The 24,758-nt window shown below is 41.5% G+C and overlaps 1 protein-coding gene across 2 annotated transcripts; it reads left to right on the top strand.

Moving 5' to 3' along the window:
• Window positions 1–3,645: 3,645 nt before the first annotated feature.
• Window positions 3,646–12,553, top strand: LOC141063434 (uncharacterized). 2 transcript variants are annotated; one of them, XM_073557462.1, is made up of 2 exons: window positions 3,646–3,929; window positions 9,164–12,553. In XM_073557462.1, exon 2 carries the CDS (start codon window positions 9,170–9,172, stop codon window positions 11,825–11,827), a length of 2,658 nt encoding a protein of 885 aa, XP_073413563.1. In that variant the 5' UTR covers window positions 3,646–3,929; window positions 9,164–9,169; the 3' UTR covers window positions 11,828–12,553. The 2 variants fall into 2 exon arrangements, with proteins under 2 accessions (XP_073413563.1, XP_073413564.1); XM_073557463.1 differs by lacking the exon at window positions 3,646–3,929 and adding an exon at window positions 5,196–5,589.
• The last annotated feature ends 12,205 nt before the right edge of the window (window positions 12,554–24,758 follow it).

Here is a 24,758-nt window from a genome sequence, read left to right as displayed (position 1 = left end):
ATAAGGGACAATCGGATGATGAAGTAATTACACGATGAGAAAAAAGTGAAAGAAACGTCCAATATAAAATTTAAAACAATATTTATTGAAAATTCAAAAAGTCACTAAAAAGGAGAGGATGGGAACAAAATACCAAAAGAAGGGCAACACTGGGGATCAAATTGCACCTAATATATTGCACATAGTATGGCTATATAAGATGTAATGTAATCACAGAAAAATTCTTTTGACGAGCCAAAGGATAGTTAATATATTGATTAATATACAAATATGATGTGCAAGCATAAATATATAAAGTGCTTGTGCAAAAGAAAAATCATAAAATAGGCACAGATATCATTTCGTGCAAAAGAACAATATTTAATATTTTTAAGTGCAAAATTGCAAAAATACAGGGGAAAAGGTAATTAAAGGCAAAGCTACAATTCACAACCTGATAAAGTGCAAATGCAGTCAAAAGAGTAGCTGAAAAGTACAGTTTGTGGATAATTATGGCTTTTACCCAATTTTGGTGAGTTTTCCAGGATGGACACGGGGTGTCCTTGGGCTGATTCGGCCATTCAGTGGCTGAGGAAGGTATGGAGAGAGTTCCACAGGAACATTGGGGAAGGTCAGGGCAAACATAAACAGTTTGTAGATAAGAGATTATCTACAGGACCAATATTCTTGGTGGGAGATAAAGTAAGGTTGTCTACCAAGAACATTCAGCTGAAAGTTCCTTCCGCTAAGTTAAGTCCCAGGTTTATAGGTCCTTATTAGGTTATTGAGGTTGTCAATCCAGTTGTCTTTCGCCTACATCTACCTCCATCGCTTCGGATCCCCAATGTGTTGTAAAAAATGCCCTCCTGAAGTCATTCTTACCTTCCCCTGATGCGTCTCCATACCCTCCACTTCCGGTTTCTGTGGATGGGCAGATGGTGTATGAGGTGGAACAGATTGTGGATTTGTGCATAGTCCTCAGTTCCCTGCAGCATTTGGTCCATTGGCGGGGCTACGGTCCTGAGGATCGATCCTGGATCCCGGCGCAATCAGTTCATGCCGATTAATTGGTTAGGGAGTTTCATGTGTGGTATCCTGGGAATCCTGGGGGTCTGGTGGCCCCCCCTTGAGACGAGGCTACTGTCATGATCCAGACTGGGGTTGGAGTCCTATTTTTCCTTTTTCCTGGTCTATTCATATAGGGTTTAACCTTTCTCAGCCTCAGTCTGGGTTCAGTTTTGCTATTTATCGCTGCTGCTTCCTGCAGGCGATGTCAGCTATAGTTTTTGCCTAGGGCTGCTGTAGCTGACTCTGATTGCTCTGATTGGTCCTGCTATGTTTGCTATCTGATCCCATGTCTCTGTTTTCCCTTATTCCCGTCCTGACTCAGTGTTTCCCTTTGGTGTGCTGACTCCCTAGTTTTGACTTGGCTTGTATCCTGACCTGCTTCTGCCTTTTGTCTTTTGTCTTATCGGCTTCCAACCGTTGCTGATTCCCTTGCTTGTTTCTGACTGTGAGTTTGCTTATTCCTTTGGTACTGCGCTGCAGTCTAGGATTTGACCCAGCTTGTTTGACTATTCTGCTGCCACCTGTGGTAGCCTTGCTGCTGCACTGCAGGCCAGCTCTGTTTAGGTGCAGTCCTGCTTCCACTCTACTGTTATCTTGTGGCTCCTGCACCTGCCTACATTGCAGAAGCATGATACAAAAGACAAAGTGTAAGCAGCAGTGGAGTATCAAAAGCAGAATCTGCTTTAAAAAGCCAAGATCTACACAAAAAAAGTAATGTGAAGGAAACACATGAGTGTTTTGTCTGCAAGAAATCAGGTCAACTGCAGAGTCTGGAAAGCTAAAATGAATCAGCTGATTAACGATTGAACGGGCTGGTCTGTACAGAGATTAATCCACTGCCAATGACCATCCTAACATTTGACCTCGGACTCCTTGAATACCCTGACTCTCAGTTTGCCCGTGAGACTACAGCAGCTCCCCATCTCTACCATGCTGACATCTGAGTGGAAGTGGAGGTCGGTACCCATTACTGACCGAGCCATGTACCCATTCATCTGGCCCATCAACAGTTAGGCCTCTTTCACACATCAGGTTTTCGCCGTCAGGCGCGATCCGGCGCTTTTGACAAAAACCGGATCCGGCGAAATGCAATGCCAGATCCGGTTTCCCCCCCATTGACTTGCATTTGCGCCGGATCGCGCCGGATGGCCATGCGTTTCATCCGGTTTTCGCCGGATCCGGCAATGTGTCTCAATGCGGCGTCTGGAAAAAACGGCTACTGTAACGTTTTTTGTCTCCGGCGAAAAAGCCGGACACGCCGGATCCGGCGCGTCCGGCTTTTTCACACAAGAAAGCCTATGAGCGCCGCAATGCGGTCTGAGCATGCTCAGTAGCTCTGCCCACAAGACACATATGTAAAAGCAAGACAGTGGGACCCTCAGCCACACCCAACATGCCACCCAAGACAGCAACCAGGCGCAGGAGAAGGCAGGAGACCACTGCAGCACCATCAGCACCATCACCACGCCAAATGGAGCAGCAAATGGAACATGCTGAGGAGGGGAGTCCAGCAGCAGATGAGAGATGGTAATTATCAAATCCCCCATTCCTCCAAACTAGGGCCATGGAATATCAAGATATTCATTGGCCCTTTGTTTCTCTTTATTCAACAGCCGCCCAAGAGATGCAGCAGCAGTAGCACTGGCAGCACTGGCAGCAGCTGTAACACCACCCACAGGCATGGAGTCTGGCCAGCAAGAGGACAGCACATCTTCTTCTGGGAGCCCTCCCTCGCATCGTCAGCGTTTGACGGTAAGTTTTTATTTCCAAAATCCATCATCTCTGTAATATATGTCTATTCATTGCCTTTTATTTCAAAACAGGAATCACAAGATGAAGAGGAGGTCCCAGAAGAAGAAGGAAGGGGTGGACAGACACCTGGAGTGGGCTCACAATTGGTAAGTTTTTGGCATCAAACGCAGAAACACAACATCACACTACACACAACACATAGAAAACAATGTTCTGCAGACTGTAAAATATCAGTATTTCTATAATAAAAAATATATAGATTAATTCTCTCATACAGAATAGTTAACAGGCTCTGCTTACTTTAGAGAAGTGACTGACTTATTCTGAGTGCCTTGGCTCACACAGCTGTCTCTCTTGTCAAATGTATAGGTCAAAATAGTCAAAGCTGTCAAAATGTGACTATTTAGAGATAATGAATGGTTCTAAAGATCTCAGACTTTAGGCTTAAATATCTCAGACTAAGGTAATGTATAAATAACTGTATGCATATTGTTAAAATAACTAGGGTTCACTTAATATGGAAGAAGTTATGAACATAGTGGCAAGCCACCATATGTGGTTGTAGTTTATAGGTCAGAATAGTATATAAGCCGGCCTAACTCTTGTTCAGGAGATCTCATATCCCTTGAGACTCTCGAACACCCGGACAACACAACTGCTCAAGACTATATGTAGGAACAATGCTCGTTTTCTCTTCAAATAATTATTGCATGTCATGAACTTACTTTTCTTCATTTTTGTAATCACTTTTTGAATGAACAATTAAAAACAAGATTTATTTTATCCTCAACATTGCTTTTACTTTTTGATTCTCAACCGTGCAAGAAGATATATATATATATATATATTTTTCTACATTTTGGCGAGCCTGAGCCAGCTTGATCTTTTGTGCTGATTTTGGTTGGCATTCCTTCCTCGATTGTGCAAGGGGGGAGCACGAACTCTGCTAAAAACCACCTGTTGTACAAGCCTCCTCAGGAATTCCACTATTTCACGGCACAAGGATCACACTGAACCTGGAGACGACGGGTGAGGATCGTAAAGAGCTGCATGCGTCTCATCCAGACGGAGATCTGAGGATTGCATAAGGACACAGAGGACCATCCATTGACGGGAAAGACTCTCAATAGGTGAGAAAAAAATATAATGGATTTTATACATGATTATGCTAAGAAAAGTAACATAGATTTCAAGTTTGTTCATAATCATACGGATGCCCAATTATGGTCTAGTTTGTATAATCAATGTGAGGCAGAAAATGTTAAAATTGACAAAAGGTTTTTCTCAGTTAGAAAATTACAAAGGAAACTTCAGAATGTTATGCAGCTAGTCCATGTGTATAATAGCTTAGTCTTTGAGAAAACTGAACCTAACACCTATAAAACATGCATTGTCACACAAGACATTAATCACACTGACACACCAGGTGACACACAAGAGTCTGACAGGGATTACTTTGATTGTCCAAATTGCTTGATTTTGTCAGAGCATATAGAACAATTGGAAGATCAAATAGATACCAGGACAGAGTTATTGTCTAAATTACGACAAGATATAAAAATGGTTTCTGCTAACACAAGATCAACAGGTAAACAGGAGGACAGTGTTGCCTCTTCATTTGTACCAAATATGCAAGATCCAGATGCTTCAGTAGAGGAATTAGAGGCAGTAGAATTACAACGGAAAAAATTACATGACAGAGCAGCACGCATTAATCTGAAAATACACGATCAGCTAATGAAAATTGTAAAAGACATTCCAAATTACAATGATAAGATGGATGCCTTTTATAATGCGGACACTTTTGAATCAAACACAGACAAATACAATCTGAATGATGAGCAAAAGAATAAAATATTCAAAGTTTGGTTACCTTCACATATGGGAAAAAGATTACAGACCACACCCAGATTAAATGATGAGAATGAAATGGCACATAGTACAAAAGAAGACAGACTTAGACAATTAGTATTGTTTACAACTGGAGAAGACATGCCTACAGTTGATATTTTAGGGAGTTTACAAACAAATATTTCTGAAGACCCATTCTCTTTTTTGGTAAAGTTTGAACAGGCCTATAGGATGGTAATGGATCTCGGGCCTCACGAAGAGCCAGCATCCATGATCAAATTTTTTGTAAAGAAGTTCAAGTACTTAGATCCTGCCTCAGTGCAATTGGCTAACACTCAGCCATCATTGCAAGAAGCAACAGTTTTTATTGACAGAATAAGGAGATCCATGAAACAAAATCAGGTCAAGGCTAAAATAGCGGTAGTTCATGAGAAGGAAGACAGTCAACTGAAACCTAGAGCCACGGTATTCTCCAAGAGCAGGGATTACATTGAGCATAGAGGTAAAAATACTACACAAAGGAACAATATCCATTGTTATTTTTGTGGTATACCTGGACACTTGAAGTGGCAGTGCAGGAAATTTTTGAGAGCAGAATCAGAGATGGGTACACAAGGAACAGGTAAGCTTGGAAGGGAAAACGGACTCATGCCAAAATCATACACCACACCTTCCGCACCTGCATTACAATTATCTGCACCTGCTCATACTGCCAACAGACAAACACAGTCACCATATGCACCATTAATCAGACAGATCAGAGAAATGACAGTGAAGGAAACAGAGTCAAGGGATAGAATTCCAAGGTCTTTTAAAAAGGACACAGGTCTTCTCCCATCTCCTTCATCTTTCTGACAATCACAGACTATTCCTGTACCACATCCATTGGAATTTGTGACTCGAGTTACATTGGATGACTGTGGAAGACCATTTATCAAAGTAAGTTTAGCAGGCCAGAATACTGTATTTCTTATTGACACAGGAGCTCAGTTAAGTGTTACAAACCTTGATTTGAAGCTAAACCCAGATTCACCAGTTTGTACAATTGTCGGTTTCAGTGGAAAAGGTGGAACTAAAGCAACCTTAGTTCCCAATGTGACATTGGAAATACCTAGTTCTTTCAAAACAGAAATTGACATCTGGTATTGTCGTGATTCTGAAAATATACTTGGCACAGATTTTATGCAGAAATTCGGATGGGTAGTTGACCTAGGAAATCAAGTGATCTGGAAAGATTCCAATGGTTGTAAACCGGTAGTCATTGATCCTAATGATTATAGCCATGTTGGAAGTATTTGCTTAAATGATGTGGTGTCATCTGACCATTTGTGGCCTGACACTAATGATGACGAGGTATTGACAGAAATTGTACAGTTTTTTCCTTCTCTTTGGGCTCAGTTCAGGAATGAGGTTGGAACAATGAAGGACGTTATCGTGAATGTGGAGGGGCGTGATCCCCCGCCACAGCGTCAGTATAAATTGCCTCCAGAATCAATTGACTCTATGTCAAAGATCATACAGGAATTGTTAGATCAAGGTGTTATCCGAAAGGCTAATTCTGTAAGTAACTATCCTTTGTGGTGTGTTTTGAAATCTGATGGTTCTTATCGAATGATATTGGATTTACGGATGTTCAATAAGCATACACCCAATGTCGCGCCAATTGTGGCAGATACTCATGACATGATGGCAAGGTTAAATGCAAAGGCCAAATACTTCTCTGTACTGGACATTAGCAATGGTTTTTTCAGTATACCTCTTGAAAAGAGTTATCAGTATAAGTTTGCATTTACTTTCTTGGACGAGCAATATCTGTTTTGCAGGTTACCTCAAGGAGCACATTTGTCACCTAGTGTTTTTCATCAGGCATTGGCAAAGGTATTATCCAGATTTTCGAGGCCTGATTGCATTCTGCAATATGTGGATGATATTTTATTGTCTACAGAGGATAAAGAGACACATGTTTCTCTTCTGACAGAATTGTTTGAGTTGCTGCATGATGCAGGGTTGAAATTGAACACCAAAAAGGTCAAATTAATGCAGACTGAGGTCAGATTTTTAGGGGTGCTGTTGAGTCCAGGAAAAAGGCGGCCACTGCAGGAAAGAATTGAGGCAATTGCTTCCCTACCAATTCCGACATCACACAAGGCATTGAGACATTTTTTAGGTCTTATGAATTATTCAAGGGATTTCATTGAGAATTTTGCAGATAAGGCCAGACCTTTATATGATCTTTTGAAAGGTGAAAACAGTGATTACTTTGGTCCTTGGGGTGATGAACAGCAAACCTCATTTGAACAATTGAAAATGAATTTACAAAATGCACCTGCTTTGTCCACAGTAGATCCTTCGGCTCCATTTGCTTTGCAAGTGCATACATCAGGAACATCTGTTTCTGCTGTATTACTGCAATTACAGGGAGAAGAGTGGAGAATTTTGGGCTATTTTTCAAAACTTCTCTCACCTGTTGAAAAAGGTTTTGAGACCTGTGCAAGACACTTGGTAGGTGTGTACTTTGCAGTCAAAGCAACCGAACATATTGTCGGGTTCAACAAAATCATTTTGCAAACTCCTCACTCTACACTAAAACTTCTCTTTGAGAATAATATCCCAGGTGTGTCACATCAGAGATTTGCTCATTGGTTATTGTCATTGTCTCCCAAACAAATTGAGGTAGATTACAAGGCCAAATATGTTCTTCCTCAGCTGATGCAATATGAAGGACAAACTCATGATTGTTTACAGTCTTTTCAGGATCCAAGTCCATCACTTTTCAGACGGAAAGCAGAGGTAACAGACGAACCAATTTTTGTAGATGGTTCCAGATTCTATTCAGATGGGCACTATTATTCAGGATATGCCATTTTTTATCCCAACAGAGGACAGGTTGTGAAGCACAAATTACCGAGTCATTTTTCAGCTCAAAGAGCAGAGCTAGAAGCAGTAAAAATGGTACTACAGCTGAATGAAGCAGATGATCAGTGTCCCATTGTGATCTACAGTGATAGCTCTTATGTTGTAAGATCACTGACAGATTACTTGTCAGTTTGGGAAAAAAGAGGCTATGTAGATTCATCTAATAAGACTCTTGTTCACAGTGACACACTGAAGACAATTTTCAGGATAGCATCAAAAAACCCTAATGATTTTGCTATTGTCAAGGTTCCGGCCCATAAAAAATCTGATGATGAATTATCTGTTGGAAATGCAACCGCAGATATGCTAGCCAAAGAGGCAGCCCTGACAGGAGAAGAGGTGTTTGAACCTGAACCTCTCGAGGTTTCAGCAGTTCAAAGAACAGACACGCATATCCCTTCTTTTGCGGAAGAACAAGAAAAAGACTCATCTCTTGTTGCTTCCCGGGTTGATCCAAAACCTCCCTTTGTTTGTGAAAACGGGGTTTTGTGTCATGACTTAAACGGGGAGTTGCGTCCTGTTGTCCCAAGACATCTGCAGGTTGAGTTCACAAAATACAATCATGAAAGTTTGGGTCATTTGGGCCAACAAAATTGTTAGGCATTCTCAGAGAGAAATTTTACTGGGAAAAGATGGAAGAGACAGTGCAAAGTGTTGTTCAATCATGTCTCATTTGTGCCCAAATTAATCCAAGACCAAAAGGACAGAAACCGCCACTACTCCGAATCGCACCTGCAGATGGTCCATGGTCTACGTTACAAATCGACTACATTGGACCGTTACCATCAGGTAAAAATGGTCTCAGGTATGCATTGGTTGTAGTAGATGTTTTTTCTAAGTGGGTTGAAATTTTACCTGTCAGGAAAGATGATGCTTTGTCTACAGCTAGAGCATTAGTTAATCATGTCTTTTGTACTTGGGGGATCCCAAGAATGATCACCTCTGATCGAGGAAGTCACTTTACAGGAAAAATCATGCAAGCCGTTTGTGCTATTCTAGGGGTACGACAGCAGTTTCATGTACCCTACCATCCACAGTCTGCTGGTATTGTGGAAAGGATGAATAGAACAATAAAATCCAGAATTGCCAAGATGTTATTGGACAAAGGTAATACTTGGGTTGATGCAGTACCTTTTGTACTGTTGAGTGTAAGAGGAACAACCTCTGCCACAACTCAGTTTACTCCTTTTGAACTGATGGCAGGAAGAAAAATGCCATTGATTTTTCCTCATGAACCATTTTTGTCTACACCACAAAAAGATGCTGTTGCAAGGTCCAAATGGTTGCAATTGTTGCAGGAAAATTTGAAAACAATTCTTCCACATGCTGCATCAAGAATGCAGAGAATGGAGCCACCATACGTATCCAAATTCAAGAAAGGGGCTCTAGTGATGATTAAAACTTTCAGGAAGAATGGACCTTGGGAAAGTAATTGGGAAGGTCCCTTTGAAATTATCGAAACCATGGGACAAGTGATGATACTTGTGCAACGAGCATCTAAGGTGGTTAAAAATACCCGCAGACAACAAAAATTGTGGGTACATGTTGATCAATGCAAACTGTATATTGCAAAATAATGATACTGCATTTCTTTTAGGAAGAAATGGATTCCAATAAGAACTGGAATATGAAACTCCACGTCTTTGACGGAAGGGATTCAACACCAATCCTTCAGGAGAAAAAGACATTTCCCAGGAAAAGCTACTATCTGATGGGAATCACATTTCTGCTGTTTTGTACTGTTTCAACTGTGATCTACGCTGAAGATATTTCACACCATGGAACAAATACTAGTGAAGTGAAGGAACTTTTCAAAGGAACTTTACATCCAAGGAAACCAAGAGGAACGAATCTACAAAGCTTAATAGATGAGGACATACCGGACGATTCAGTAGATATTACTGGAAACATTTGCATGGGTTTTGGTGCAAAATGCTGTATTGAGCTACACTTCATACATGACACTGACATAATATTACACGCAGCCACAGGACCTAAGACGAAGTTCACACAGTTACAAGGAGATTATATACACAATAATAAGACAGGCACATGGGAATGTAGTCCTACAGATGTGTTATTCTGGAATATAGAGATAAGAGGTGAAGAGAAAGCTGTGTGGTCAGGCGACATTACAAATGATATGATCGCAAAAGGGAAAGTTGAAACATCCAAAACAGATGCTTGGTTAAGGACACAACTTTTTGGGAAAGTTTTAGATCCTGCATTTCTTTCTATTACAGAAGGAGACGAGGATTGGGTAAAAACATGGAATTTTCAGATAACCAGAGAACCAGTACAAGTACAGGTATCTGTAGTTTTTACAGTTTCAAATACTATAGCTCCAGAAGTAAGGGTTACACCACAAGCAGTATATAGTCAAGAAAATATGTCTCCTTTATTACTAAAATGCAGCACGAGGTTAGAGCTACCTTCAGAATCTTTGTTAATATGGACCAAAGATAAATCATTTTTGGGAAGTTTTTCAAATGGTCCAACAAATGTTATACACAGAGGTCAATCCGGTAACGTGAGATGGTTAAATAAGGATTTTATTTTTTCTGTAGATAATCCATCTCCTAAGGATTCTGGACTTTACCAATGTTGCATTTTAACGAAATATAACTACAAACAATGTAGAGATGTAAAGGTAAATATATGGTCAGCAGTAGATAATGTATGCACACAGACAAGATTTCAACCATCTACTCCTTTTCAGATCAATCAGTTCCAAACTAAACCTCTGTTACGAGATGGAGTGTTTCTGACCATGGTATGGACCTTTAACATGTCTAACTGGAAAATCTCTTCTAGATATCCCCAGTGTCAACCACATCTCACTAACATGGAGATGGGAATAGAACAATGGTTTGGGAAAAGAACTTCAACACAGGTTAGGAGTAAGAGGGGAGTGTTAGAAGGTATTTTGGGGGGATTAGGAACAGTAGGAAGTTTAATTAACACTATGGACATTCATACACTTAAATCAGATCTGGAAAATATTGGGTATATTGGAGGAAAAGGGGTAAAGATTCAGAAAAGCTTGAATCAAGTCCTTGAAAAGATGGTTTTGAACACTGCTACTGTATTGGGATCTTCTGTATCACATCTTCAAGATGCTACTTTAGCTTTAATGGAAAGTGAACAGGAATCTCAAGTGGCCAAAACATGTCTAGAAATTCAGATTGAATATTCCACCAATCTGAAAATGATTGCACAAGCCTTACAAAGTGGAATTACCCCTTTAGGGCTAATAAGAAATTTGCCCATAGAATATAACTTTGCGTTAAACCATACAGATTTGTGGGTAAATAAGTGGTTAGGATGTGAACAGAACATTTGTGTAGGAACATCACTGATTCCAGTGTCAGGAAGAGAAGAAACCCTGGTTCCTATAGGTGTTCTGGGAATTCCTGTCAGCCCTACACAATTGTTATATTATCAATTACAGTACACAGATTTTGCATTTGATGGTACAAACATTGAACAATTAGACATTTCGTCATGCTTAAATTTTGTTTCCAAGGTAATGTGTCTACCTGGACAGGATAAAGTCATTTATCATTCATGTTTCCATAATCATACTTCTTGTCATGCCAGAGTTGAGAATGTCCACACGATACATGACTTGGTGACACCAGTAAGCGCTAACAAAACTTGTTTCCAAGTCATGTCAGGAAAAGAAGCAGTTTCTGCATTCTTCTCATTTTGTGTACATGTCGAAAATCTGACAATGGGTTTATATTGTATTGAGGGAAGTGTTAAAACTCTCACAAAGAAGGAAGGAAGTATTAATATTATGTCAATAAGCTCAAGACGTCTGAAAATCCTTCCGATCCAGTTCAATTTGTCACAAGTCAATAAATTTCCTTGGGATTTGTGGACAAATGAAATAAAGAAAGACAAGGGTTTATTAAATCTGCTGACAAAACAATTAAAAGAAGCTGAAATTGTATTTAGACATGAACAAGGTAATCTAAATGATATTGAACATGAATGGACGAGTATGTCAGGGTCATCTTGGTGGAGAAATTTAGGAAAATCTGTAACTAGTTGGTCACAGTCTTCAGCGAAAATGGCAGCAGGAAATGTATTGTCTAATCCGATTGTTATTTTATTTATCATAGTTTTGCTGTGTATAATATATCAAATAATTATTATGTGTAAAATTAGGAGAATTTATAAGAATATAAAGATAGAAATGAAAAAGGAAGATGATATTTTAAGAGAGATGTTAAAACGAAAAAATATAACTCTCTGATCTAATTTTTGTTTTTACAATAGGTTTGAAAATTCAGATGACATTCAGGGCAGATGGTGATACAAGGTTTTCAGAATAAAGAATGAATGTGATACGAATGGTGAGAGAATGAGTTAGGATTGATTATGATATGTCTCAAATCATAATCAGGGGGGACTGTAAAATATCAGTATTTCTATAATAAAAAATATATAGATTAATTCTCTCATACAGAATAGTTAACAGGCTCTGCTTACTTTAGAGAAGTGACTGACTTATTCTGAGTGCCTTGGCTCACACAGCTGTCTCTCTTGTCAAATGTATAGGTCAAAATAGTCAAAGCTGTCAAAATGTGACTATTTAGAGATAATGAATGGTTCTAAAGATCTCAGACTTTAGGCTTAAATATCTCAGACTAAGGTAATGCATAAATAACTGTATGCATATTGTTAAAATAACTAGGGTTCACTTAATATGGAAGAACTTATGAACATAGTGGCAAGCCACCATATGTGGTTGTAGTTTATAGGTCAGAATAGTATATAAGCCGGCCTAACTCTTGTTCAGGAGATCTCATATCCCTTGAGACTCTCGAACACCCGGACAACACAACTGCTCAAGACTATATGTAAGAACAATGCTCGTTTTCTCTTCAAATAATTATTGCATGTCATGAACTTACTTTTCTTCATTTTTGTAATCACTTTTTGAATGAACAATTAAAAACAAGATTTATTTTATCCTCAACATTGCTTTTACTTTTTGATTCTCAACCGTGCAAGAAGATATATATATATATATTTTTCTACACAGACCACACACAGCAAACAAATGCCTACATCCAAAGACATAACATTTTTTGTTTTCTTCTCTAGTCTTCCCAATCTGGTGCTCGGCCAAGAGGTCCTCGCAGTGCCTCCCAGGGTCGTCGGCGACAGCAATGCGGCGGTCACCAGCGTGTAAGTATGAATATTTTTGCTTTGTTTTTTTGCACTTTTTATTTCATTTCTTTTGTGGAGGCTAATTATGTTATTTTTGTCTTTTTCTTTAACAGCCTTCACAGCGTGCTCCCGACTCTGACGGTGAGGATGGAGGAATCGATGTGGACCACCTCATCGATCTCGTCAGAGAAAGGGAGCCGCTCTGGAATATGGCTGACCGCCGCCACGCTGACCTGATCGTTACCCGACGACTCTGGGAGTAAATCTGTTCGCTCCTTGTGGACCGCTGGGAGGACCTCGATGCTCGGGCCCAGATTAAAGAGCGTAAGTATATACAGTACCGGTTGCTTGATGTAAACCAGTGTTTCCCGAACAACAGTCCTCGTGGTCCCCACGGATCATGTGTTCAGGATTTCTATTTACTATAGAAATCCTGAAAACATGACCCCTGGGGACCACGAGGATTGGAGTTTGGGAAACACTGATGTTGTATACTAACCACTCCTTTCTCGTTTCAGGGGACAGAATTGTGAAGCGGTGGCGGTCTGTGAGGGATCGTTTCAAGAAGGAGTTCAATAAAGAGATGCGGGCCCCGAGTGGATCTGGAGGACGCAGGAGCAAGTACAAGTACGCACAAGCCCTGTCGTTCCTCCGGGATACAATGGTCACCAGAAGGTAAATATTACACACCACATGTGAAAAAAAAATGTTTAGATGTAACAATTTTTTTTCAGCCAGGGCCATGCCATGTCACTTTTTTAATTGTTTTTTTTTCTCTTTATTCCACAGCACGGTGAGCAGCACTCGGGAGCCTGCACTGTTGGACCCTTCTGAGGCGATCCCTGAGGAGACCGGCACCGAGGGACACTTCGACCGCCCCGGTACATCTGCATCTTCACAGCCTTCCCACACATTCGACCCCTCTGTCCCATCCACCAGCACAGGAGCATCGTGGCCGCCTACATTACATGAAGCTGCTGGTGAGGAGATCGCTTTCCCTTTACCCCACCCTTCTGCCCCTGCCACCTCTAGTACACCTGCGGGTACTGTGCGGCAGCGGCAGAGAGGTCAGGAAAAGACTTATGCGCCAGAGTTCTTGCATCTGAATGCATCTTTCCAGAACTGTCTAAAAGTCTTTTCAGAGCAAATGTCCGCAGGCTTTCAGCAGATCAACTCCAGCATTCTGGAGGTGAAGACACTTCTGCAAACCATGCATTCAGAAGCAAGATCTTTGCCAAATCACACCTTTTTCAGGTCTGTTGTGGAGCGCATGGAAACGCTATCTCCTACCCAGCAGATGCATGTAATGCATTCATGCCACGGTGCTCTCCAGCACGTTACCTCCCAACCTCCTCTTCCCACCCCAGTAGTTCCTCCACCTGCACCCCCTCCAGCCACTTTCCATCCTCCCCCTCCTATTACATACCATCCACCTCCCCAGTACCAGCAACCTCCCCAGTACCAGCAACCTCCCCAGTACCAGACATCTCCCCACTTCCAGCAACCTGCCCCATACCAAACTCCTTCCCCATACAACTTGCCATCAACATCATCTGCTCCTACAGTCCCTGCCCAACCCTCCACTCCACCGCCCACCACCTCTTCTGCCTCCCACATGTCCACCCATTCTGTAGCTTTTTCCACACCTTCACCTCTAACTGTTCCTTCCCCACCACGATCCCAGTCCTCTCTCCACACTCCCAGTGTCGAAGTGTCCCGCAGCCCCTCCAGCAGTATTTCCACCCCACACTACACAGATTTATAATATGTGTGTATTTTAATAAAAATGACCAGTTTTATGGTTTCAAAGCTTTATTAAAAAAGTTTTTTAAAATTTAAAAACAGTTTACTAAAAAAAACATTTTTCAATAAAAGTTAAATTATTTTACACTGGTTGTCTGTCATTTCTTTCTGCGGCCAAAAAGGTTAAATACAGGGTATTTAAAAGGTAAAATGGTATTCAAAACTAGGTATATACAGTGGGGAAAAAAAGTATTTAGTCAGTCAGCAATAGTGCAAGTTCCACCACTTAAAAAGATGAGAGGCGTCTGTAATTTACATCATAGGTAGACCTCAACTATGGGAGACAAACTGAGAAAAAAAAAATCCAGTAAATCGCATTGTCTGTTTTTTTTTCATTTTATTTGCATATTATGGTGGAAAATAAGTATTTGGTCAGAAACAAGCAATCAAGATTTCTGGCTCTCACAGACCTGTAACTTCTTCTTTAAGAGTCTCCTCTTTCCTCCACTCATTACCTGTAGTAATGGCACCTGTTTAAACTTGTTATCAGTATAAAAAGACACCTGTGCACACCCTCAAACAGTCTGACTCCAAACTCCACTATGGTGAAGACCAAAGAGCTGTCAAAGGACACCAGAAACAAAATTGTAGCCCTGCACCAGGCTGGGAAGACTGAATCTGCAATAGCCAACCAGCTTGGAGTGAAGAAATCAACTGTGGGAGCAATAATTAGAAAATGGAAAACATACAAGACCACTGATAATCTCCCTCGATCTGGTGCTCCATGCAAAATTCCACCCCGTGGGGTCAGAATGATCACAAGAACGGTGAGCAAAAATCCCAGAACCACGCGGGGGGACCTAGTGAATGAACTGCAGAGAGCTGGGACCAATGTAACAAGGCCTACCATAAGTAACACACTACGCCACCATGGACTCAGATCCTGCAGTGCCAGACGTGTCCCACTGCTTAAGCCTGTACATGTCCGGGCCCGTCTGAAGTTTGCTAGAGAGCATTTGGATGATCCAGAGGAGTTTTGGGAGAATGTCCTATGGTCTGATGAAACCAAACTGGAACTGTTTGGTAGAAACACAACTTGTCGTGTTTGGAGGAAAAAGAATACTGAGTTGCATCCATCAAACACCATACCTACTGTAAAGCATGGTGGTGGAAACATCATGCTTTGGGGCTGTTTCTCTGCAAAGGGGCCAGGACGACTGATCCGGGTACATGAAAGAATGAATGGGGCCATGTATCGTGAGATTTTGAGTGCAAACCTCCTTCCATCAGCAAGGGCATTGAAGATGAAACGTGGCTGGGTCTTTCAACATGACAATGATCCAAAGCACACCGCCAGGGCAACGAAGGAGTTGCTTCGTAAGAAGCATTTCAAGGTCCTGGAGTGGCCTAGCCAGTCTCCAGATCTCAACCCTATAGAAAACCTTTGGAGGGAGTTGAAAGTCCGTGTTGCCAAGCGAAAAGCCAAAAACATCACTGCTCTAGAGGAGATCTGCATGGAGGAATGGGCCAACATACCAACAACAGTGTGTGGCAACCTTGGGAAGACTTACAGAAAACGTTTGACCTCTGTCATTGCCAACAAAGGATATATCACAAAGTATTGAGATTAAATTTTGTTTCTGACCAAATACTTATTTTCCACCATAATATGCAAATAAAATGAAAAAAAAAACAGACAATGTGATTTTCTGGATTTTTTTTTCTCAGTTTGTCTCCCATAGTTGAGGTCTACCTATGATGTAAATTACAGACGCCTCTCATCTTTTTAAGTGGTGGAACTTGCACTATTGCTGACTGACTAAATACTTTTTTTCCCCACTGTAACTGTGGGTAAATTTTAGCTTTTTGCCACAGTTGTGTTCCTGGTTGTTTTTGAAGCAAAGTATTTCACCTAAAAAGTTGTGTTTATTGTTGGTGATTTCCTAACAATGTACACAACTTTTGTTAAAAGGTGAAATACTTTGCATAAAACACAACCAGTTACACACCTGTGGCCTAAAGCTAAAAATAGTAAGACCATGACAAGATAGCCAACTTTGGTTGGCAAAGGTATATACTGTTGGTACAGAAGGTACACAATTTTGGTTAAGGGCACAAATCTTTCACACTCTGTCATCCTGCCAGTGTACTCTGCCTTGAGGTGACATAAAGTATAGTGCAAAATTGTCCCTCATTACTGAAACCGTCACAGAACTTCTAGTGGTAATGTCATGGTAATCTTGCAAGGTGGTTTCTTCAGAGGTGTCCTCAATGGAAATGGGTTCCTTGCAGATAACAAAATTGTGGCGTACCACGCAAGCTTTGATCACCTTGTCCACAGTTTCTGTCTTGAGGTTGATCGCAGTCAATAGGACCCGCCATTTGGCTGTCAGAATACCAAAGGTACATTCAACCATTCTTCTTGCTCTTGTGAGGCGGTAATTAAAAATGCGTTTTGTTCTTGACAATCCTCTGCTACTGTACAGTTTCAAAAGGTGTTCTGACAGCTGGAAGGCTTCATCCCCTACACAGACAAATGGCATAGGTGGACCAGATGTTTGCGGCAGCGGTCTAGGGGGTGGGAACTGGAAGGTGTTTCCATACAGTTTACGCCCCATGGCAGACAGTTTGAAAACTTGAGAGTCATTGGAGCGGCCATAGGCCCCAATATCAACAGCAATAAATTTGTATTCCGCGTCAGTGATGGCCATGAGGACAATTGAAAAATATTTCTTGTAATTGAAATATTCCGATCCCGATCCGGCTGGCTTTACAATGCGGATATGTTTCCCGTCCACAGCGCCCAAGCAGTTGGGAAACTGACATATCTGTTGAAACTTTTCTGAAATTTCAATCCACCTCTCTGTTGTGGGCTCTGGTAAAAACTCTTCAGCTAAGGAGTCCCACAGTGCACGGCATGTGTACTTCACTATTCCAGATATGGTGGAAATCCCGAGTCTGTACTGGAAATGCAGTGACGAAAGGGATTCTCCAGTTGCAAGAAATCTGTGGGGAATTAAAAAACAATCAATTAGTTTTAAATCACAGCATTACATACCAAAACTGAGCTATAACACTTGGAGATACAAACTACCACCAACAAGATTGCAGTGAAAGTGTGCTCTGATGCGAGCATATCCAATAAATGTGGCTTACCTTAAAGTCACCATCAGATGCTCTGCGGGTGAAACAGAGAAGCGGCAATAGGTGTCTGCTTTTCTTATGAGTAGTGTTGAGCATTCCGATACCGCAAGTATCGGGTATCGGCCGATACTTGCTGTATCGGAATTCCGATACCGACTTCCGATATTTTTTCAATATCGGAAGTCGGCATCGGAATCGGAAGTTCAAAGTTGATTGACAGCCTGACGTCATCATGATGCGCGGTGTGTGCGCATCATGATGCGCCGTCATTTCGGGCCTTCCGGGGGTCTCTGCCGGCCTGCCGGGGGGCTGTGCCGGCCTGCCGGGGGGCTGTGTGGACTGCCCGGGGTCTGTACCGGCCTGCCGGGGGGCTGTGCCGGCCTGCCGGTGGTCTGTGCAACCTGTGGGGGTCTGTACCGTCCTGCCGGGGGGCTGTGCCGGCCTGCCGGGGGGCTGTGCTGATGTCCGGGGGTCTGTGCAAGCATCGTCCGATGGGACTACAAGTCCCATCTGGCGATGCCTGCTACCATGACAGTGATTGACACATTAGCCAATGATGGGACAGTAGTAGTCCCATCATCCGGCTAATGTGTTAAATGTCAAAAAAAAAAAAAAAAAAATACTACATACATACTACATGCATGCTACATACATACTATATACATACTACATACATACTACATATATACTACATACATACTACATACATAACACATATATACTACATACATACTACATACATACTACATATATACTACATGCATGCTACATACATACTACATGCTACATACATACTACATACATACTACATACATACTACATACATACTACATACATACTACATGCATGCTACATACATACTACATGCTACATACATACTACATACATACTACATACATACTACATACATAACACATATATACTACATACATACTACATACATACTACATACATACTACATATATACTACATGCATGCTACATACTACATGCTACATACATACTACATACATACTACATGCATGCTACATACATACTACATGCTACATACATACTACATATATACTGCATGCATGCTACATACATACTACATGCTACATACATACTACATATATTCTACATACATACTACATACATACTACATGCATGCTACATACATACTACATGCTACATACATACTACATATATACTACATGCATGCTACATACATACTACATGCTACATACATACTACATATATACTACATACATACTACATACATACTACATGCATGCTACATACATACTACATGCTACATACATACTACATATATACTACTTGCATGCTACATACATACTACATGCTACATACATACTACATATATACTACATACATACTACATACATACTACATGCATGCTACATACATACTACATGCTACATACATACTACATATATACTACATACATACTACATACATACTACATGCATGCTACATACATGCTACATGCTACATACATACTACATATATACTACATGCATGCTACATACATACTGCATGCTACATGCATGCTACATACGTACTACATACATACTACATGCTACATACATACCACATATATACTACGCCACAATTTCCCACACAGCAATGGCATAAAGTGAGACTAGGGACTTTTTTTTTTTATTAAGTGGCGGAGGAATACAGTGCGGAAGGATACCTACCTTCCGTCATTGGATTCCTGCAGCCCGTAGAGAACGGCAGCAACAGCTGATGCTGCAGTTCTCTACCCAAGATCGTCGTGGGACACACTCGTGGACTGCTTCGGATCGTGGGTGAGTATTTTTGTGGTTTGTTATGTTAATATTTATTCCGTAAAAGACAATGGCTTCGGGGAACAATGTGACAAGTATTGGTAAGTATGTTACTCTATGTTATATGTACTGTATGTCTATGTATGTATTGTATGAATGTATTGTATGTAGTATGTATGTAGTATATATGTGGTATGTATGTAGCATGTAGTATGTATGTAGTATGTATGTAGCATGCATGTAGCATGCAGTATGTATGTAGCATGCATGTAGTATATATGTAGTATGTATGTAGCATGTAGTATGTATGTAGCATGCATGTAGTATATATGTAGTATGTATGTAGCATGTAGTATGTATGTAGCATGCATGTAGTATGTATGTAGTATATATGTAGTATGTATGTAGCATGTAGTATGTATGTAGCATGCATGTAGTATATATGTAGTATGTATGTAGCATGTAGTATGTATGTAGCATGCATGTAGTATGTATGTAGTATATATGTAGTATGTATGTAGCATGTAGTATGTATGTAGCATGCATGTAGTATATATGTAGTATGTATGTAGCATGTAGTATGTATGTAGCATGCATGTAGTATGTATGTAGTATGTATGTAGTATATATGTAGTATGTATGTAGCATGTAGTATGTATGTAGCATGCATGTAGTATATATGTAGTATGTATGTAGCATGTAGTATGTATGTAGTATGTATGTAGTATGTATGTGGTATGTATGTAGTATATATGTAGTATGTATGTAGCATGTAGTATGTATGTAGCATGCATGTAGTATATATGTAGTATGTATGTAGCATGTAGTATGTATGTAGCATATATGTAGTATGTATGTAGTATGTATGTAGCATGCATGTAGTATATATGTAGTATGTATGTAGCATATATGTAGTATGTATGTAGCATGTAGTATATATGTAGTATGCATGTTGCATGCATGTAGTATATATGTAGTATGTATGTTGCATGTAGTATGTATGTAGTATGTATGTTGCATGTAGTATATATGTAGTATGAATGTAGCATGTATGTAGTATGTAGTATGAATGTAGCATGTATGTAGTATGCATGTTGTATGTATGTAGCATGTAATTTTTTTTTATTTTTTTTTTTACATTCAACACATTAGCCGGATGATGGGACTACTACTGTCCCATCATTGACTAATGTGTCAATCACTGTCATGGTAGCAGGCATCGCCCGATGGGACTTGTAGTCCCATCGGACGATGCCTGCACAGACCCCCGAAGCCTACACAGCCCCCCGGAGCCTGCACAGCCCCCCGGCAGGCCGGCACAGCCCCCCGGCAGGCCGGCACAGCCCACCGGAGCCTGCACAGCCCCCCTGGCAGGCTGGCACAGCCCCCCGGCAGGCCGGCACAGACCAACGGAGCCTGCACAGACCCCCTGGCAGGCCGGCACAGCCCCCCGAAAGGCCCGTACAGACCCCAGAGAGGCTGTACAAGGGAAAAACAGGATTTTTCTTATTCCGATACCGGAAGTCCCATAGACTTGAATGGGACTTCCGGTATCGGAATCGGCGATACCAATACTTTTTTTTAAGATCGGCCGATCCATTCCGATCCGATACTTTGAAGTATCGGACGGTATCGCTCAACTCTACTTATGAGGTGTGCAATGCGCTCCACCAAGTAATCAAAATTCTCCATTTTCATCCGAACATATCCAAAAAATGTATCCGGGTTTCATCGAAGGTCCATGCAGAGTGTAGAATAGACCCCACGCGTCATTCTCTTGGCTGTGATGGGGTGGATCCACAAACGTCGTCTACGATGCCTGATGCACTGCTGTCTCGCTCTCTCCTTCTCCAGAACAATCACCCTCAAACGATTCGCCTCCGCTGTAAAATCCGCCAAATTCTTCAAAATATTTCCAATGACAACATCCATCTTCGCCAGTAACTTGCTCTTCTCTCCAACCTGCACTTTCTCCTCTACAACCTGTCAAAGAAGGGCTGTAGGAACACGCTATATATAGTTTTCCAGTAGCCAATCCCGTTCGGAAGGCCACAAGGGGTGTTTTTAAAAACCGGATCCGGTGTAATCCGTCGAAAAACGGATCGAAAAACGGATGAACCGGATGAGACGGATCCGGTTTTGTCTGTCAAGATCAAGACGGATCCGGCAGAAAAACGGATCCGTCACATCCGGTTTTATGAAATATTTGCCGGATCCGGCGCTCCGGCACGACGCCGGATCGCGCCAGACGCCGAAAACCTGATGTGTGAAAGTAGCCTTACTCTTACAATTGCAATGTTGTGTAGTGTATAAGGTCTTATGCTCATAAGTCTGCTGCGTAATGAGGTTATTTTCTCCCTTATATAGCATCAGATGGAGAATACTATATTTTTATGCAAGATTCACAGTGGTTGCAAAATAAAAAAAAAGCCTTCAGTGCCTCCAAATTAGAAGAATAGTGTTTCCAAAAATTATACCAACAGTAATGTTGTTCAACAAAACCAGAGTTGAAAAAGATCTTTTGATCTCTTTTTTTGCCTAGTTGAAGTTTTCCTATTGGGACACAAAACTTATTGAATGTTTATACAATGGATTGATTCATATCCTGAGGCTAATATCTTTTTTAAAATAGAGCTTAAATGATTTGTTATATTAGAGAGGTACAATAATGCTTAATGCTTCTTAAGTGCCCACTTAACATTTAATATTGTCCCCTGAGTCCGCCAACGTACAGCTCCTCTATACAAAGAATGATGTGCCCACAGCTCCTCATATAAACGGTATAATGGGCCCACAGCAGCCCTGTACACACTATGGTGGGTCCAGTAATCCCTTATATACAGTATGATGTCACCACAGATCCCCTATTTACAGTATGATCAGCCCACAGCTCCCCCCTACACAATATAATGCTAACACAGTTCCCTCATACACAGTGTGATGTCTCAACATCTCCCTTAAACACAGTATAATGGACCACAGCTCTTCTATATACACTATAATACCACCACAGCACCCCTATACACAGAATGATGGGTCCCTCAGCTTCCCTATACACAGGATAAAGGGCCAATAATTCCCCTAAACACAGTATATTGCCACTACAACACCCCTATACACAGTATAATGGGCTAGCAGCTCCCTTATACACAGTCTGATGGGCCCACAGCTCCGCTATACACAGTATGATACCCTAACAGCTCCACTATACATAGTGTGATGTCCCCACTGCTCCCACAAAATGCAGTAAAATGACTCCCACAGTATCCATCACACTGTATCATGACCCCCATAGTAATCCCAGAGTGTCTATCAGCCATATCCTCCTAATTCTCCTCTCGCTTTCTCAAACTCAATGTGGACAAATCTGAACTCATCATTTTTCCTCCATCTCACAGATCTTCATTACCTGACCTATCTATCCTAATAAATGGCATCAGACTTTCCCCCGTACCAGAAGTCCACTGCCTCAGGGTAACTCTTGACTCTGACCTGTCCTTCAAACCGCACATCCAAGCTCTTTCCACCTCCTGTCGCCTCCACCTCAAAAATATTTCCAGAATCCGTTCTTTCCTCAACCCTCAATCTTCTAAAATGCTTGTGCATGCCCTCATCATCTCCCGCCTTGACTACTGCAACATCCTTTTCTGTGGCCTCACTGCTAACACTCTCACACCTCTCCAGACCATCCTTAACTCTGCTGCCCCACTAATTCATCTCTCTCCTCGCTACTCCTCAGCTTCTCCCCTCTGCTAATCTCTTCACTGGCTCCCATATCCTCAGTGTATCCAGTTCAAATTACTAATACTGACCTACAAAGCCATCCATAACCTGTCTCCTCCATATATTTCTGAACTAATCTCTCGGTATCTTCCCTCACATAATCTCCTGTCCTACCAAGACCTCCTTCTCGCCACCACACTTATTCGCTCCTCATCTAATCGGCTCCAAGACTTCTCCCAAATATCCCCCATCCTCTGGAATTCTGTGCCCCAACACGTCCGACTATCAACCACATTCGGATCCTTCAGTCGGAACCTGAAAACCCACCTCTTCAGCCTGCAATGACCCCGCTGCCTCCTCACCACTACTGGAGCTACCACCTCATCAACACTTTAGCTGCTGCAACCCACCAACCTACTGTCTCCTTCCCCACCATCTTGTAGAATGTAAGCCCACAAGGTCAGTGTCCTCTCCCCTCTGTATCAGTCTATCATTGTTCATTTGTTTACTGTAAGTGATATCTGTAATTTGTATGTAACCCCTTCTCATGTACAGCACCATGGAATCAATGGTACTATATAAATAAATAATAATAATAATCATCCCTGCACTGTTTGATTGTCCCCACGGTAGGTCCCAAACTGCATAATCGCCCTCACATTAGCTCTCAAGCTGCGTAATGACCCAATAATTTATTAGTACTGTCTACAGATGCTCCTACAATGTATGAGGAGCCCACCCACAGTATGACAAGTCCACACACTGTAAATAGGTACCATCCAATATATGGTGGCCCCTCACATTAGATCTTACACTGTATGACTATCCCCTACGGTAGGCCCTATACTGTATAAATGCCCTAACATTAGCTCTCAAACTGTATAATGGCCACCACATAAGCTCTCATGCTGTATAATGGCCCTCACTCTTTATAAGGGTATGCACAGTAGTCCTTTCAATGCATGAGGGCCCCCACACTGTTTTAAGGTAAGCCCCACACTATATAATGGCCCCACATTAGCTCATACCCTGTATAATGCCCCCCACATTCACACCACAATTTTAAATTAAATTAAAAAACATATGCTCAGGACCCTGACTAGTCCACTGGATAGGCCCAGGTAGACCAAAGTATTGATGTCATACTGCCAATGCACGCACAGGATGTCAGAGTCCTCCCATGACTCTGACGTCTTCTATGTGAGCTGAGAGTCCAAGCGTGACTCTGACGTCCTGTGAGGGCACTGCCACCTCGGCCAGTGCATCACCCTGCCATTCTGTATACCTGAGGCTTAAAGCCACCAGCGGTCTACAGAATGGAGAGCGGTAGTGCAGTAAAGAGTTGCAGTAGCTCTGGGTGGGCTCCACTGAGTGAGGGGCACAGTGGCGAATGCACCATCTGCCCCTAGTAGCTCTGCTACTGACCAGACTCCTAAAGACCCTGAAAGAAAGTCTAGCAGTAATTTTGTGTTACTTTGTGCCAAGGTTTCAACATTTCAGATTGATACACAAAGACAAAAATGGTTAAGCAATAGAAATGGTCTTTTTCATTTTAATAGCAAGTGATTCCAGTAAGCCATAACTGTCTACTCAGTACATTTTGATTTTTGGG

The sequence above is a fragment of the Dendrobates tinctorius genome, unplaced genomic scaffold (genome assembly GCF_039654945.1).
Source record: "Dendrobates tinctorius isolate UK_male_01 unplaced genomic scaffold, ASM3965494v1 ptg000250l, whole genome shotgun sequence".
Classification (NCBI taxonomy): domain Eukaryota; kingdom Metazoa; phylum Chordata; class Amphibia; order Anura; family Dendrobatidae; genus Dendrobates; species Dendrobates tinctorius.
The sequence above is the reverse complement of the archived record's forward strand: the minus strand, read 5'-3'. Positions and strand labels throughout refer to the sequence as shown.